The 16,099-nt window shown below is 44.1% G+C and overlaps 1 protein-coding gene across 1 annotated transcript in view; it reads right to left on the bottom strand.

Annotated features, from left to right (window-relative positions):
- The window catches only part of nom1 (nucleolar protein with MIF4G domain 1), a 79,361-nt gene that overhangs the window by 53,201 nt on the left and 10,061 nt on the right, over nucleotides 1-16,099 (bottom strand). Inside the window, exons 2-3 of the mRNA XM_072508210.1 lie at nucleotides 10,305-10,426; nucleotides 7,262-7,457 (exon numbers count right to left, since the gene is read on the bottom strand). Coding sequence (XP_072364311.1) covers nucleotides 7,262-7,457; nucleotides 10,305-10,426 — 318 coding nt within the window. The remainder of the gene's footprint in view (nucleotides 1-7,261; nucleotides 7,458-10,304; nucleotides 10,427-16,099) is intronic.

The following is a 16,099-nucleotide window of genomic DNA, read 5'->3' as shown; positions in this document are numbered from 1 at the left end:
AGGAAGATATGGGTTCGACGACAAGGAAAATTAGGAGAAAGGTTAAGAGGAAATATAACTTAGGAGAGGTTACTGATCGAGGTGTTAAGATTCAGAACAGAAGTAAAAAAGCCAACATAAGTGTACTTTACCTGAATGCTCGTAGTATTCGGAATAAGGTAAATGAGTTGATGGCGCAAATCATCGTGAATGACTATGATTTAGTGGCCATTACTGAAACATAGTTAAAGGATGGTCACGACTGGGAGTTAAATATCCGAGGGTATCAAACTTTTCGGAAGGGCAGAGTGGATGGTAAGGGTGTAGCTCTGTTATTTAAGGATGACATCCGGGCAACAGTAAGGGATGACATCGGTGCTCTGGAGGATAAGGTTGAATCCATTTGGGTGGAAATCAGGAATAGTAAGAAATGGTACAGCAGTTATCATGGGGGATTTTAATCTACATGTTGATTGGTTTAACCAGGTCGGTCAAGGCAGCCTTGAGGAGGAGTTTATAGAATGTATCCGCGATAGTTTCCTAGAACAGTATGTAATGGAACCTACGAGGGAACATGCGGTCCTAGATCTGGTCCTGTGTAATGAGACAGGATTGATTCAGGATCTCATAGTTAGGGATCCTCTCGGAAGGAGCGATCACAATATGGTGGAATTTAAAATACAGATGGAGGGTGAGAAGGTAAAATCAAGCACTAGTGTTTTGTGCTTAAACAAAGGAGATTACAATGGGATGAGAGAAGAACTAGCTAAGGTATACTGGGAGCAAAGACTTTATGGTGAAACAGTTGAGGAACAGTGGAGAACCTTCCAAGTGATTTATCACAGTGCTCAGCAAAGAACAAAGAAATGTACAGCACAGGAACAGGCCCTTCGGCCCTCCAAGCCCGTGCCGACCATACTGCCCGACTAAACTACAATCTTCTACACTTCCTGGGTCCGTATCCTTCTATTCCCATCCTATTCATATATTTGTCAAGATGCCCCTTAAATGTCCCTATCGTCCCTGCTTCCACTACCTCCTCCGGTAGTGAGTTCCAGGCACCCACTACCCTCTGCGTAAAAAACTTGCCTCGTACATCTACTCTAAACTTTGCCCCTCTCACCTTAAACCTATGCCCCCTAGTAATTGACCCCTCTACCCTGGGGAAAAGCCTCTGACTATCCACTCTGTCTATGCCCCTCATAATTTTGTATACCTCTATCAGGTCGCCCCTCAACCTCCTTCGTTCCAGTGAGAACAAACCGAGTTTATTCAATCGCTCCTCACAGCTTATGCCCTCCATACCAGGCAACATTCTGGTAAATCTCTTCTGCACCCTCTCTAAAGCCTCCACATCCTTCTGGTAGTGTGGCGACCAGAATTGAACACTATACTCCAAGTGTGGCCTAACTAAGGTTCTATACAGCTGCAACATGACTTGCCAATTCTTATACTCAATGCCCCGGCTAATGAAGGCAAGCATGCCGTATGCCTTCTTGACTACCTTCTCCACCTGTGTTGCCCCTTTCAATGACCTGTGGACCTGTACTCCTAGATCTCTTTGCCTTTCAATACTCTTGAGGGTTCTACCATTCACTGTATATTCCCTACCTGCATTAGCCCTTCCAAAATGCATTACCTCACATTTGTCCGGATTAAACTCCATCTGCCATCTCTCCGCCCAAGTCTCCAGACAATCTAAATCCTGCTGTATCCTCAGACAGTCCTCATCGCTATCCGCAATTCCACCAACCTTTGTGTCGTCTGCAAACTTACTAATCAGACCAGTTACATTTTCCTCCAAATCATTTATATATACTACAAAGAGCAAAGGTCCCAGCACTGATCCCTGTGGAACACCACTGGTCACAGCCCTCCAATTAGAAAAGCATCCCTCCATTGCTACCCTCTGCCTTCTATGGCCTAGCCAGTTCTGTATCCACCTTGCCAGTTCACCCCTGATCCCGTGTGACTTCACCTTTTGTACTAGTCTACCATGAGGGACCTTGTCAAAAGCCTTACTGAAGTCCATATAGACAACATCCACTGCCCTCCCTGCATCAATCATCTTAGTGACCTCCTCGAAAAACTCTATCAAGTTAGTGAGACACGACCTCCCCTTCACAAAACCGTGCTGCCTCTCACTAATACGTCCATTTGCTTCCAAATGGGAGTAGATCCTGTCTCGAAGAATTCTCTCCAGTAATTTCCCTACCACTGAAGTAAGGCTCACCGGCCTGTAGTTCCCGGGATTATCCTTGCTACCCTTCTTAAACAGAGGAACAACAATGGCTATTCTCCAGTCCTCCGGGACATCCCCTGAAGACAGCGAGGATCCAAAGATTTCTGTCAAGGCCTCAGCAATTTCCTCTCCAGCCTCCTTCAGTATTCTGGGGTAGATCCCATCAGGCCCTGGGGACTTATCTACCTTAATATTTTTTAAGACACCCAACACCTCGTCTTTTTGGATCACAATGTGACCCAGGCTATCTACACCCCCTTCTCCAGACTCAACATCTACCAATTCCTTCTCTTTGGTGAATACTGATGCAAAGTATTCATTTAGTACCTCGCCCATTTCCTCTGGCTCCACACATAGATTCCCTTGCCTATCCTTCAGTGGGCCAACCCTTTCCCTGGCTACCCTCTTGCTTTTTATGTACGTGTAAAAAGCCTTGGGATTTTCCTTAACCCTATTTGCCAATGACTTTTCATGACCCCTTCTAGCCCTCCTGACTCCTTGCTTAAGTTCCTTCCTACTTTCCTTATATGCCACACAGGCTTCGTCTGTTCCCAGCCTTTTCGCCCTGACAAATGCCTCCTTTTTCTTTTTGACGAGGCCTACAATATCACTCGTCATCCAAGGTTCCCGAAAATTGCCGTATTTATCTTTCTTCCTCACAGGAACATGCCTGTCCTGTATTCCTTTCAACTGACACTTGAAAGCCTCCCACATGTCAAATGTTGATTTGCCCTCAAACATCCGCCCCCAATCTATGTTCTTCAGTTCCCGCCTAATATTGTTATAATTAGCCTTCCCCCAATTTAGCACATTCATCCTCGGACCACTCTGGGTATAAACCTGGGTATAAACCCAGGTTTATACCAACAAAAAGGAAGGACGGTAAAAAGAGGGAAAATCGACCGTGGATATCTAAGGAAATAAGGGAGAGCATCAAATTGAAGGAAAAAACATACAAAGTAGCAAAGATTAGTGGGAGGCTAGAGGACTGGGAAATCTATAGGGGGCAACAGAAAGCTACTAAAAAAGCTATAAAGAAGAGTAAGATAGATTATGAGAGTAAACTTGCTCAGAATATAAAAACAGATAGTAAAAGTTTCTACAAATACATAAAACAAAAAAGAGTGGCTAAGGTAAATATTGGTCCTTTAGAGGATGAAAAGGGAGATTTAATAATGGGAGATGAGGAAATGGCTGAGGAACTGAACAGGTTTTTTGGGTCGGTCTTCACAGTGGAAGACACAAATAACATGCCAGTGACTGATGGAAATGAGGCTATGACAGGTGAGGACCTTGAGAGGATTGTTATCACCAAGGAGGTAGTGATGGGCAAGCTAATGGGGCTAAAGGTAGACAAGTCTCCTGGACCTGATGGAATGCATCCCAGAGTGCTAAAAGAGATGGCTAGGGAAATTGTAAATGCACTAGTGATAATTTACCAAAATTCACTAGACTCTGGGGTGGTCCCGGCGGATTGGAAATGAGCAAACGTGACACCACTGTTTAAAAAAGGAGGTAGGCAGAAAGCGGGTAATTATAGGCCAGTGAGCTTAACTTCGGTAGTAGGGAAGATGCTGGAATCTATCATCAAGGAGAAATAGCGAGGCATCTGGATGGAAATTGTCCCATTGGGCAGACGCAGCATGGGTTCATAATGGGCAGGTCATGCCTAACTAATTTAGTGGAATTTTTTGAGGACATTAACAGTGCGGTAGATAACGGGGAGCCAATGGATGTGGTATATCTGGATTTCCAGAAAGCCTTTGACAAGGTGCCACACAAAAGGTTGCTGCATAAGATAAAGATGCATGGCATTAAGGGGAAAGTAGTAGCATGGATAGAGGATTGGTTAATTAATAGAAAGCAAAGAGTGGGGATTAATGGGTGTTTCCCTGGTTGGCAATCAGTAGCTAGTGGAGTCCCTCAGGGATCAGTGTTGGGCCCACAACTGTTCACAATTTACATAGATGATTTGGAGTTGGGGACCAAGGGCAATGTGTCCAAGTTTGCAGACGACACAAAGATAAGTGGTAAAGCAAAAAGTGCAGAGGATACTGGAAGTCTGCAGAGGGATTTGGGTAGGCTAAGTGAATGGGCTAGGGTCTGGCAGATGGAATACAATGTTGACAAATGTGAGGTTATCCATTTTGGTAGGAATAACAGCAAAAGGGATTATTATTTAAATGATAAAATATTAAAACATGCTGCTGTGCAGAGAGACCTGGGTGTGCTAGTGCATGAGTCGCAAAAAGTTGGTTTACAGGTGCAACAGGTGATTAAGAAGGCAAATGGAATTTTGTCCTTCATTGCTAGAGGGATGGAGTTTAAGACTAGGGAGGTTCTGCTGCAATTGTATAAGGTGTTAGTGAGGCCACACCTGGAGTATTGTGTTCAGTTTTGGTCTCCTTACTTGAGAAAAGACGTACTGGCACTGGAGGGTGTGCAGAGGAGATTCGCTAGGTTAATCCCAGAGCTGAAGGGGTTGGATTACGAGGAGAGGTTGAATAGACTGGGACTGTACTCGTTGGAATTTAGAAGGATGAGGGGGGATCTTATAGAAACATATAAGATTATGAAGGGAATAGATAGGATAGATGCGGGCAGGTTGTTTCCACTGGCGGGTGAAAGCAGAACTAGGGGGCATAGCCTCAAAATAAGGGGAAGTAGATTTAGGACTGAGTTTAGGAGGAACTTCTTCACCCAAAGGGTTGTGAATCTATGGAATTCCTTGCCCAGTGAAGCAGTAGAGGCTCCTTCATTAAATGTTTTTAAGATAAAGATAGATAATTTTTTGAAGAATAAAGGGATTAAGGGTTATGGTGTTCGGGCCGGAAAGTGGAGCTGAGTCCACAAAAGATCAGCCATGATCTCATTGAATGGTGGAGCAGGCCCGAGGGGCCAGATGGCCTACTCCTGCTCCGAGTTCTTATGTATGTTAAAGTCAATAAACAAAACTTGAAACGACATAGCATCTTCCAAAGCAGTTCAGAATTAATTAAGTGCAGTTACTGTTGTGATGTACAAACCCAGCAGTTATTTTTCACAGAGTGCTCCCACAACAGCATTGAAATGAATTCTTGGTTTTAGAAGTGCTTTGAGGCATAAACGTTGAGCAGGACACCAGAACAATGCTCCTGCTTTTCTTCATTTGTGCTGTGGGATCCCTCACATTCACTCGAGTTGGCAGACGGAGCCTTAGTTTAACACCCCATTTAAAAGAGGACACCATAAACAGTGCAACACGCTTCCAGATACTGCCCTGGAGCGTAGATTATAAGCTCCAGAACTCTGGAATATGTCTCAATTCATAACCTTCTGACCCCAAAAACTATCCACATTCATTCAGCAGTATAAAATGTGTATTTTTCAACAAGCTGCGGCTTTATTTCCGTAAAATCATGGAATTGACAAATGGATTAACTCCAACAGATTTTGTATTTCAGTTCTTTCTCAGGAGTTAAATAAAGCTCAACTAGTCCATTTTGATGTTCTCAAGTCACTGCATGTATTTTAACCACATAGCTTCCAAGGACTTCCCCTTTGCTAATTTTCGCCACTAATCTCCTGAAGATGCTGATGCCTTGCTAGACTATAATTCAACTGAGACTATAATTCATCCCAAAGTGGTTATTATTTGTGAGCTTTGACCATGAGTGCTGCCAACTCTGCCTTCACCCAGCATATACACCTGGCAGAGACAATTCCATAGTCAACAGAAGGAAGAACCATTTCTGCTGCTCGCTTTCCTAACTCAGGAGAACAGGCTAACTGTATCACCCCTAAGGCAATCACAGCAAGGATCATCTAGCTCAACATAGATCAAGGACTGAACTTGGAACCACTGGTTAAAGTTGCTCAACTATCAAGATAATCATCTGCAAAAAATCGTCAAACCAATCCTGTACTCATTTTTCATAAATATCTGAATGAAATGGGGTTGTATATTAATTTGACTCAATTACCTTACCAAATAATGCAGAACTAGCACTTGCATACTCCATGTGAGACCTCTACTCATCATTGAAATGATGAAATTCCATAAATCGTGCTTGATGACAAAAATATGAACTGAAGGGCAGCACGGTGGCGCAGTGGGTTAGCCCTGATGCCTCACGGCGCCGAGGTCCCAGGTTCGATCCCGGCTCTGGGTCACTGGCCATGTGGAGTTTGCACAGTCTCCCAGTGTTTGCGTGGGTTTCGCCCCATAACCCAAAGATATGCAAGGTAGGTGAATTGGCCACGATATAATTGCCCCTTAATTGGAAAAAATGAATTGGGTACGCTAATTTAAAAAAAAAAAATGAACATAAGTGTTTTGATCACTTTACAGTCCTAAATTCTGTGGTGGGCCTGAACTGATTTCAATATTAGTGTGCTCAAGGTGTGGGGATAAAAAATTAGGAGATATCATAATTTTTATGTCTGTGTTTATATAGAACATTAAAAAAAGCAGAAGGCCATTCGGCCCTTCGAGCCTGCTCCGCCATTCATTATGATCATGGCTGATCATCAAGTTCAATACCTGATCCTGCCTTCTCCCATATCCCTTGACCCCTTTAGTCCCAAGAGCTATATCCAATTTTCGTGAAATTACACAACGCACATTAAGTACATCTGGTTTGACTATGCTTAGCTTGTAATGCTGACATTACAAACCAATTTCACGGAATCAGCAAAGTAACCTCAAATTGTATTCGTTTTTGTTCTTGTTCTTAAAGTATGTAAAAAAAGAGACCTATGCAGAAAATACTGGGACTACTCAACACATCTGTCAGACCAGCTGAGTAATTCCAGAATTTTCTATTTTTATTTCAAATTATCAGCATATGTGCTTTGTTTTTGAAATGTGTGCATCTGTTTACCAATTATAATAGAAGTACTGATAATTTGGTTTCAAGCATACTGGATTGCAGTGGACAGTACTGTTAGTCTCCTTACTGCCAGTCACAAATATTAAAAATGTCAGCCACATATATACACAAGTTAAAAACAGGTAGTTTATATGACAATTCAGACAACCAACTTGAGTAACGATGTTACCTCAATTCCAACATTGTGATGAAGGATGCTGATTAACAGAACGTGCTCCATCATCAATCTGTCGGGCATCAAGGCTGGAGTGACACAGGCTGCCAGGAGAACATCTGTTAGGGTATCATTCATGTCTTTACGGCTGTTTGTCATATAAAACTCTTCAAGCTGACTACTAATGGAGGCCATATTAGGTTCACTCAATCTAATATCAGAAAAAAAGGTTTTTAAAGATTCATATTTAAAGTAACATTTGCTCGAAAGCACCAGCATTTTAACTTCTTCCAAATTACTGGCTATATAATGCAGGATTTTAGGCGAGGACTTAATCACACACTATACAATTACTCTTTATATTATACACTAGACACTTAGCAAGTTACGTAACAATGAGGCATGTCATTAATTTTATCGTTTTTTAAAAACCAAGCAAGCGATGAAGGGCCAAGGTACGTAATGCAAGACACCATCAAGATCGAAAAGAGGGGGTGGCATGTGGCGCAGTTACCGGGACTGCGGCACTGAGGACCCGGGTTCGATTCCCGGCACTGGGTCATTGTCCGTGTGAAGTTTGCACATTCTCCCCGTGTCTGCGTGGGTTTCATCCCCATAACCCAAATATTTTCTTTTTTTATAAACTTAGTGTATCCAATTAATTTTTTTTCCAATTAACAGGCAATTTAGCATGCCCAATCCACATACCCTGCACATCTTTGGGTTGTGGGGGTGAAACCCACGCAAACACGGGGAGAATGTGCAAACTCCACACGGACAATGACAGAGCCGGGATCGAACTTGGGACCTCGGCGCCGTGAGGCAACATGGCTAACCCACTGCGCCACCATGCTGCCCCCCCATAACCCAAAGATGCGCAGGTTAGGTGGATTGGCCACACTAAATTGGGAAAAAAAAATAACTGGGTACTCTAAATTTATTTAAAAAAGATCAAAAAGAGTAAAAGGCAGTAAGATAACTCTTTACATGGCAAATCAAAAGCAAAATACTATGGATGCTAGAAATCAGAAATAAAAACAGAAAATACTGGAAACACTCAACATGTCGGGCAGCATTTGTGGAGAGAAATAGAGTTTACATTTCAGGTCAAAGACCCTTCACTGAAAATGAAGGTCAGAAATTCACCTGGTCATAAGGAAGCAGAGCTTGGGAAGTGTGTGCAGGAGTAGAGGAAAGAAAAAAGGGATGGTGGTGCAAGGCTGAAGGGAATGAAAAATGATAGCCATGATACCAGACGAACTCTTACTCTCCTGTAAAGTGTTATGGGATATTTTAAATCTACCCAGAATGACAGATGCAGCTTCAGTTTAACATCTCATTTGAAAGAAAGTCAATTATACAGCAAGAAAGTGTATTAGTCCATTACCTTCAGTGAGGTTATACTGCATGAAGTAAGTGGAAGAGGTTTACCAGGAATGAGGACTCCAGTTGGGAGAAGTTGGAAAAGTTAGAACCGTTTCCTGGGATAGGGAAGGTTAAGAAGCGGTCTTAAAGAAGTTTCCAAGATTCGATGTTTTGATCAGTAGATCAAGAAAAATTATTTATTAAAAAAAAAATTGTTTTTTAGAATACCCAATTAGTTTTTTCCAATTAAGGGCGTGGTCAATCCACCTAACCGGCACATCTTTGGGATGTGGGGGCGAAACCCACGCAAACGCGGGGAGAATGTGCAAACTCCACACGGACAATGACCCAGAGCCGGGATCGAACCTGGGACCTCGGTGCCGTGAAGTAGCAGTGCCAACCACTATGCCACCGTGCTGACCATAGAAAAATTATTTTAAATGAGTTCACATTTTCTGTGCTTCTGTTATGTGCTCCAAAAGCAAATCTTGTAACTCTAATGGCTGAGCAGTCAGCATTTGAACTTCTTGCAACAAAATAAATTTCAATCAAGACTAATATGGGTAAGTTACCTGTTCAACTGCACTTTCTTGTAGGTTATACTAACATATACAAGTTTTTAAAATTTCAGTCTCCAAATTCAATTAATAAATTAATTCACGTCTAAGTGAAAGCAAAGTTTTTCATTCTTTGTTCAGTAGTAATGAATTTAACTTCTTTTGTAGCACAGATCTCTGACAAAAAGATCACAATAAATTTTATAAGGAGATAAAAATCCAGCTGCAATCCATTTTACAATATCTTGTTTACTTATCTCTGGTAATGTTCCAAATTGACTGAATGGAATAGGTGCAATTCACATGGTCCTTCTGATTGGTACACCAAACCAGTCTGCATGATGGGATCACTGGACCAAATTTAGATTTGAACCACATTTAGATTGTTGCATATTTTTCCAAATTAGCCATTTTTCTATCACAATAATCTTCAAACTTTCAGAAAGAAGTCAATCTTTTCTAAAGTTAAGGTTAGAATATTTGACTAACGTTTTGGAAAAATCCAAATTTTACAATGGCTCAAGTTAATCATAAGGAAAAACAGAAAATGCTGGAATAAGTTAGGCCAGGAAGCATCTGTAGGGATCGGAAGGCAGTATTAGTGCATCAGGCTGATGATCTTTTGTTGGAACCAGTTCCATCGTCCAGGCTCATAAGAACAGAGAACGACAGGCAGTGGTCATGTCATAAAACTAGTAATCCTAGGCTAATAATCTGGGTATTTGGGTTCAAAATCCATCATGGCAGCTAGTGGAATTTAAATTAAAATAATAAATCTGGAATATAAAGCTAGTGTCAATAATGGGAACCATCTAACTGCCATAAAAACCCATCTAGTTCACTGATGCCCTTTCGGGAAGGAAATCTGCCATCCTTGTCTGGCCTACATGTGACTCCAGACCACAAAATAATGTGGTTGACTCTTAACTGCTCTTGGAGTGGCCGATCAAGCCACTCAGTTCAGTTAGGGATAGGCAATAAATGCTGGACTTGTCAGCGAATCACACATCCCATGAAACCATTAATAAAAGAGAAATCGCGATGCTTCTCCCAAGTTTTAAGAATGTAAAATTCTCTAAAGTCAAAAGCAGTCCAATATTAATTATGGGAGCAGTAGAGATTTTTCATATTCTTACCTATTCAGAAGTCCTTTTACATTCTTTTTCAATCTTGCAAGTTCTTCCTTCTTCTTTGCATCCATAGTTTCAGACATTTCACGCAATTGTGGGGGAATATACTTCTGGGAAACAGTTTCCTCCTAATGCAAAATGGTGAAATAGGTTATAATTATATATATATATATATTAATATTATACACATACCACACACACACAATTACAGGGTAATTGCCAGCCAGGTACATACTGTGGCTATAAGAGGTCAGAAGCTGGGAGTTTGGCGGTGAGTAACTCACCTCCTGACCCACAGCCTATCTACTACCTACAACGCCTAAGGGGGAGGGAGTGGCGTAAAGGCATTGTTGCTGGATTAGTAATCCAGGGACGTAGAGTCATGCTCTGGGGACTTGGTTCAAATCCCACCATGGCAGATGATGAAATTTGAATTCAATAAACGAAATCCGGAATTAGAAGTCTAAAGATGACCATGAAACCATTGTTGTTTGTCGTAAAAACCCACCTGGTTCACAAATTAAGAAAAGTCAGGAATGTGATGGAATACTCTCCACTTGCCTGAATGAGTGCAGCTCCAACAACACAAGAAGCTTGACACCATCCAGGACAAAACATCCCACTTAAATGGCACCCCACCCACCACCCTCAACATTCACTCCCTCCACCACCAACACACAGCGGCAGCAGTGTGTGCGATCTACAAGATGCACTGCAGCAACTCACCAAGGCTCTTTCAACATCATCTTCCAAACCCACAACTGCAACCAACCATAAGGACAACACCACTGCCTGCATATTTCACTCCAAGTCACACACCATCCTGACTTGGAACTGTATCGCCGTTCCCTTACTGTCACTGGTTCAAAAATATTTTGCTTTTTTTTGTTACATGTTTCTGATGCTGGATCAGAAATATTGCACTTCTGACACAACTTAAAATTACAAGAAAAAGTACCACAAAGAGCGTCACAGAACATTAAGAATTGATGTTGTAATTGAAGGCTCTGCACTTATGATGAGCAGCACGGTAGCATAGTGGATAGCATAATTGCTTCACAGCTCCAGGGTCCCAGGTTTGATTCCGGCTTGGGTCACTGTCTGTGCGGAGTCTGCACGTCCTCCCCGTGTGTGCGTGGGTTTCCTCCGGGTGCTCCGGTTTCCTCCCACAGTCCAAAGATGTGCAGGTTAGGTGGATTGGCCATGACAAATTGCCCTTAATGTCCAAAATTGCCCTTAGTGTTGGGTGGGGTCGCTGGGTTATGGGGATAGGGTGTGGGTGTTGACCTTGGGTAGGGTGCTCTTCTCCAAGAGCCGGTGCAGACACGATGGGCCGAATGTAAATTCTATGAAAATTCTATGAGCCAAAAAATCCGGATGTGTATTAGAGCATTTTGAAGAGGGTATACAACTGGAATTTTGCAGAGGTTTTAGGCCAGAAGTAACTTAGGGTTTAGGTGGGGCAGGCTATGAAGGGTTTCCTGATGGAATCTCACACCACTAACTTTGGTACATTGTACAATCAGATCAGGACACAATTTCAGAGTTATAGGGTAATACTCAAACGCATCGACATGCATTTTAAAATTGGGCCTTGGCATTTCTTAAGAAAATGGGTCTGTTTCCACTGGAGCACAGAAGGCCAAGGGTAATTTAGTAAACATTTTAAATTTATGAAATAAAACAAATTACTGGAAAAACGCAGGAGGTCTGCCAACATCTGTGGAGAGAGAAACCTCGAGTCCAAATGACTCTTCTTCAGAGCTACAGTGAGAAGTGATGGGGGTGGAGCAGAGTAGGAGGTTTAGAGATAAGCAGGAACCAGGAGAGATTTAACAAAGATGTTACGGCCACAAGACAAAGGGAGTGTTAATGATGGTGCTAAAAGTCAAAACAAGATGCTGATACTGGCATAACGTTAAGACAGCAGAATATGTTAATTGCAGAACAAAGGTCAGCATTCTGAAAACAAATTTAAGAACAAGTGACAGGTCGCCTTGTGCGCAGGGTGGAGGGGAGGCCACTGGGACAACAAAAATGAAAATAATTTGAAAAAGGATTTTAAAAACGGGTCAAGATGGAGGAGGAGTTCATAGTCTGAAGCTGCTGAACTCCATGCTAAATCCAGAAGGCTGTAAAGTGCCTAATCATAAGATGAGGTGCTGTTCCTCAAGTTTGCGTTAGACTTCCCAAGGATGGATTCCCAAGGAAGGGGCTGGTTTAGCACAGGGCTAAATCACTGGCTTTGAAAGCAGACCAAGGCAGACCAGCAGCATGGTTCAATTTCCGTACCAGCCTCCCCGACCAGGCGCCGGGATGTGGCGACTAGGACTTTTCACAGTAACTTCATTTGAAACCTACTTGTGACAATAAGCGTTTTCATGAGAGCAAGATGTTGAGTTGAAGTGGCAAGTGCCAAGGAGGTTGGGGCCACGATTTAGGGGGAAAATATTTCCATTGAAACAGAAATTGCTGGCAACACGCAAATCAGTCAGCTTGTGCAAGAGTAAGAGCTAACATTACTTGCCTGGAAAAGTTAGTGACCTGAAATGTTACACATTTGTCACTCTCTACTGATGCTGCCTGACCTGATACGTCTTCCCAGCATTTCTGTTTTTATTTTGTACTTCCAGTAAATGCAGTATTTTGCTTTCATCTTTACAGTGAATGCATTCTTTGCCACAGGGTGTGGTTGAGGCACAGGCCATTGCACCTTTCAAAATAAACTGAATAAATATTTGCAGCAGAGGAATGTGCAGAGCTTATGCAGAGAGCAATGAGACTAGATCTGAACTGCTTTTGCAGAAGGTCAACAAAGGCCTTCTGTGCTGGAAACAACTGTGGTTCCATGACAGAAAATTCAATTCAAGATCAATTTGGACAATGCTTGGAAGGGAATCCAACAGACTGCAGTGGGGTACTAGAATCAAAGCAACAAGCATATGCAAAATAATTTTAGTTATGGATAGACTGAGCTGTGGTTTAAGTGGGTAATACTGCATTGATGGAGCAAAGCAATTTTGGTGATGATTGCAGTCAGATTTAAATTTTTAGTTTGGGGTCAAAGAGGTCAAAATTATGAATTGTCTGGTTTCACTTTAGATACAGGCCAACATACACATAAAGGAAGTGGGGGCTGTGGCAGATTTTGGTATTCCTGATGCTCAGCTCAGAGAAATTCTAATTTTATCCATGATCCAGACAATCTGTGAAGGGCAAGGAGGGTGCAAACAGCATTTCTAGTAAGTAGAGAGGGATTTAAACTAAATGGGGGGGGGGGGGGGGTTCTGCAGTGGGGATATGTAGGCTTACAAAGCATAAGGATATGACAGCATTACAAGGTAGCTATTTAGGTAATGATACCCAGTGTGTGACAGGAAGGGACATAGAATTAGAATGTACAGTGCAGAAGGATGCCATTCGGCCCATCAAGTCTGCACCGGCCCTTGTAAACAGCACCCCACACCTCCACCCTATCCCTGTAACCCAGCCTAACCTTTTTGGACACTAAGGGCAATTTATCATGGCCAATCCACCTAACCTGCACATCTTTGGACTGTGGGAGGAAACCGGAGCACCCGGAGGAAACCCACGCAGACACGGGGAGAACGTGCAGACTCCGCACAGACAGTGACCCAAGCCGGGAATTGAACCTGGGACTCTGGCACTGTTTAATAGCCATGCTAACCACTGTGCTACCGTGATGCCCACATAGTACACAAACATTAAAAAAAAGCAACAAATAGGGTCAAAAAGGGGAAAATGGTAACGAGGCAAAATAAAAATGGTTCTTTACTTAAATGTATGCAGCATTCAGCACAAAATAAATAAATCAAGTGCACAAATTGAGGTTAATGGGTATGATTTTATAGCCATTACAGAGATATGGTTACAGGAGGATCAAAACTGGGAACTAAATATTCAAGGATATGTGGCTTTTCGAAAGGACAGGCAGGAAGGAAAGGGTGGTGGGGTAGCTTTGTTAGATGGACCCCCTAATCCGGCTGATAACCTGGAACGTAAGGGGACTGAATGGGCCGGTTAAGCGGGCCCGCGTGTTCACGCACCTGAAGGGGCTCAAGGCGGATGTGGTTATGCTCCAGGAGACACACCTGAAGGTGGCAGACCAGGTAAGACTGAGGAAAGGGTGGGTAGGTCAGGTGTTTCACTCAGGGCTAGATGCCAAAAATCGAGGGAAAGAAGGTGTTATTCGAGGCGTCGAGCATTGTGGCAGATAATGGCGGTAGGTACATAATGGTAAGTGGTAAGTTGCAGGGAGAGAGGGTGGTACTGGTCAATGTGTATGCTCCGAACTGGGACGATGCGGGTTTTATGCAGCGTATGTTGGGTCGGATCCCAGACTTGGAAGTGGGGGGCCTGATAATGGGGGGAGACTTTAACACGGTGTTGGATCCTGCACTGGATCGCTCCAGGTCTAGGACGGGTAGGAAGCCGGCGGCGGCTAGAGTGTTGAGGGGATTTATGGACCAAATGGGAGGGGTGGACCCTTGGAGATTTGCAAGGCCGGGGGCTAGGGAATTTTCATTCTTCTCACATGTCCATAAGGCTTATTCTCGAATCGACTTTTTCATTTTGAGTAGGGCGCTGGTAGCGAGAGTAGAGGATACCGAGTATTCAGCAATAGCCATTTCGGACCACGCCCCGCATTGGGTGGACTTGGAGATGGGGGAGGAGAGGGACCAGCGCCCGCTGTGGCGCTTGGAGGTGGGGCTGTTGGCGGACGAGGAGGTGAGCGAGCGGGTCCGAGGAAGTATAGAGAGGTACTTGGAGACCAACGACAACGGAGAGGTCCGAGTGGGGATGGTATGGGAGGCACTGAAGGCAGTGGTGAGGGGAGAGCTGATCTCCATCAGGGCCCACAAGGAGCGGAGGGAGAGGGAGAGGCTGGTGGGGGAGATGGTGAGGGTAGACAGGAGGTATGCGGAAGAACCTGAGGAAGGATTGTTGAGGAAGAGGCGCAGCCTCCAGGCCGAATTCGACCTGGTGACCACCAGGAAGGCGGAGGTGCAGTGGAGGAAGGCCCAGGGGGCGGTCTACGAGTATGGGGAAAAGGCAAGCCGGATGCTGGCGCATCAGCTTCGGAAGCGGGACGCAGCTAGGGAGATCGGGGGAGTTAAGGACAGGGGAGGGAGCGGGGATGGCATCAATGGGGTCTTCAGGGACTTATACAAGGAATTGTACCGATCCGAGCCCCCACGAGAGGAGGGAGGGATGGGCCGTTTCCTGGACCAATTGAGGTTTCCAAAGGTGGAAGAGGGACTGGGGGCCCCAATTGGGCTGGAGGAGCTGATCAAAGGGATAGGAAGCATGCAGACGGGAAGGCACCGGGGCCGGACGGTTTCCTGGTCGAGTTCTGTAAAAAATATATGGACCTGTTGGGCCCGCTGTTAGTTAGGACCTTCAATGAGGCAAGGGAGGAGGGGGCTTTACCCCCGACGATGCCCCGGGCACTGATCTCCTTGATCCTGAAGCGGGACAAGGATCCCCTGCAACGTGGGTCTTACAGACCGATTTCCTTGCTAAATGTAGATGCCAAGGTGCTGGCGAAGGTCTTAGTCACGAGGATTGAGGATTGTGTGCCGCAGATCATCCATGAAGACCAGACGGGGTTTGTGAAGGGGAGACAGTTGAACGCGAATGTGCGGAGGCTTTTGAACGCTATCATGATGCCGGCGAGGGAGGGGGAGATAGTGGTGGCGATGGACGCTGAGAAAGCCTTCGATAGGGTAGAGTGGGGGTACCTGTGGGAGGTGCTGAAGAGGTTCGGGTTTGGGGAGGGG

The sequence above is a fragment of the Scyliorhinus torazame genome, chromosome 6, assembly GCF_047496885.1.
Source record: "Scyliorhinus torazame isolate Kashiwa2021f chromosome 6, sScyTor2.1, whole genome shotgun sequence".
In the NCBI taxonomy this organism is placed as follows: Eukaryota; Metazoa; Chordata; class Chondrichthyes; order Carcharhiniformes; family Scyliorhinidae; genus Scyliorhinus; species Scyliorhinus torazame.
The sequence above is the reverse complement of the archived record's forward strand: the minus strand, read 5'-3'. Positions and strand labels throughout refer to the sequence as shown.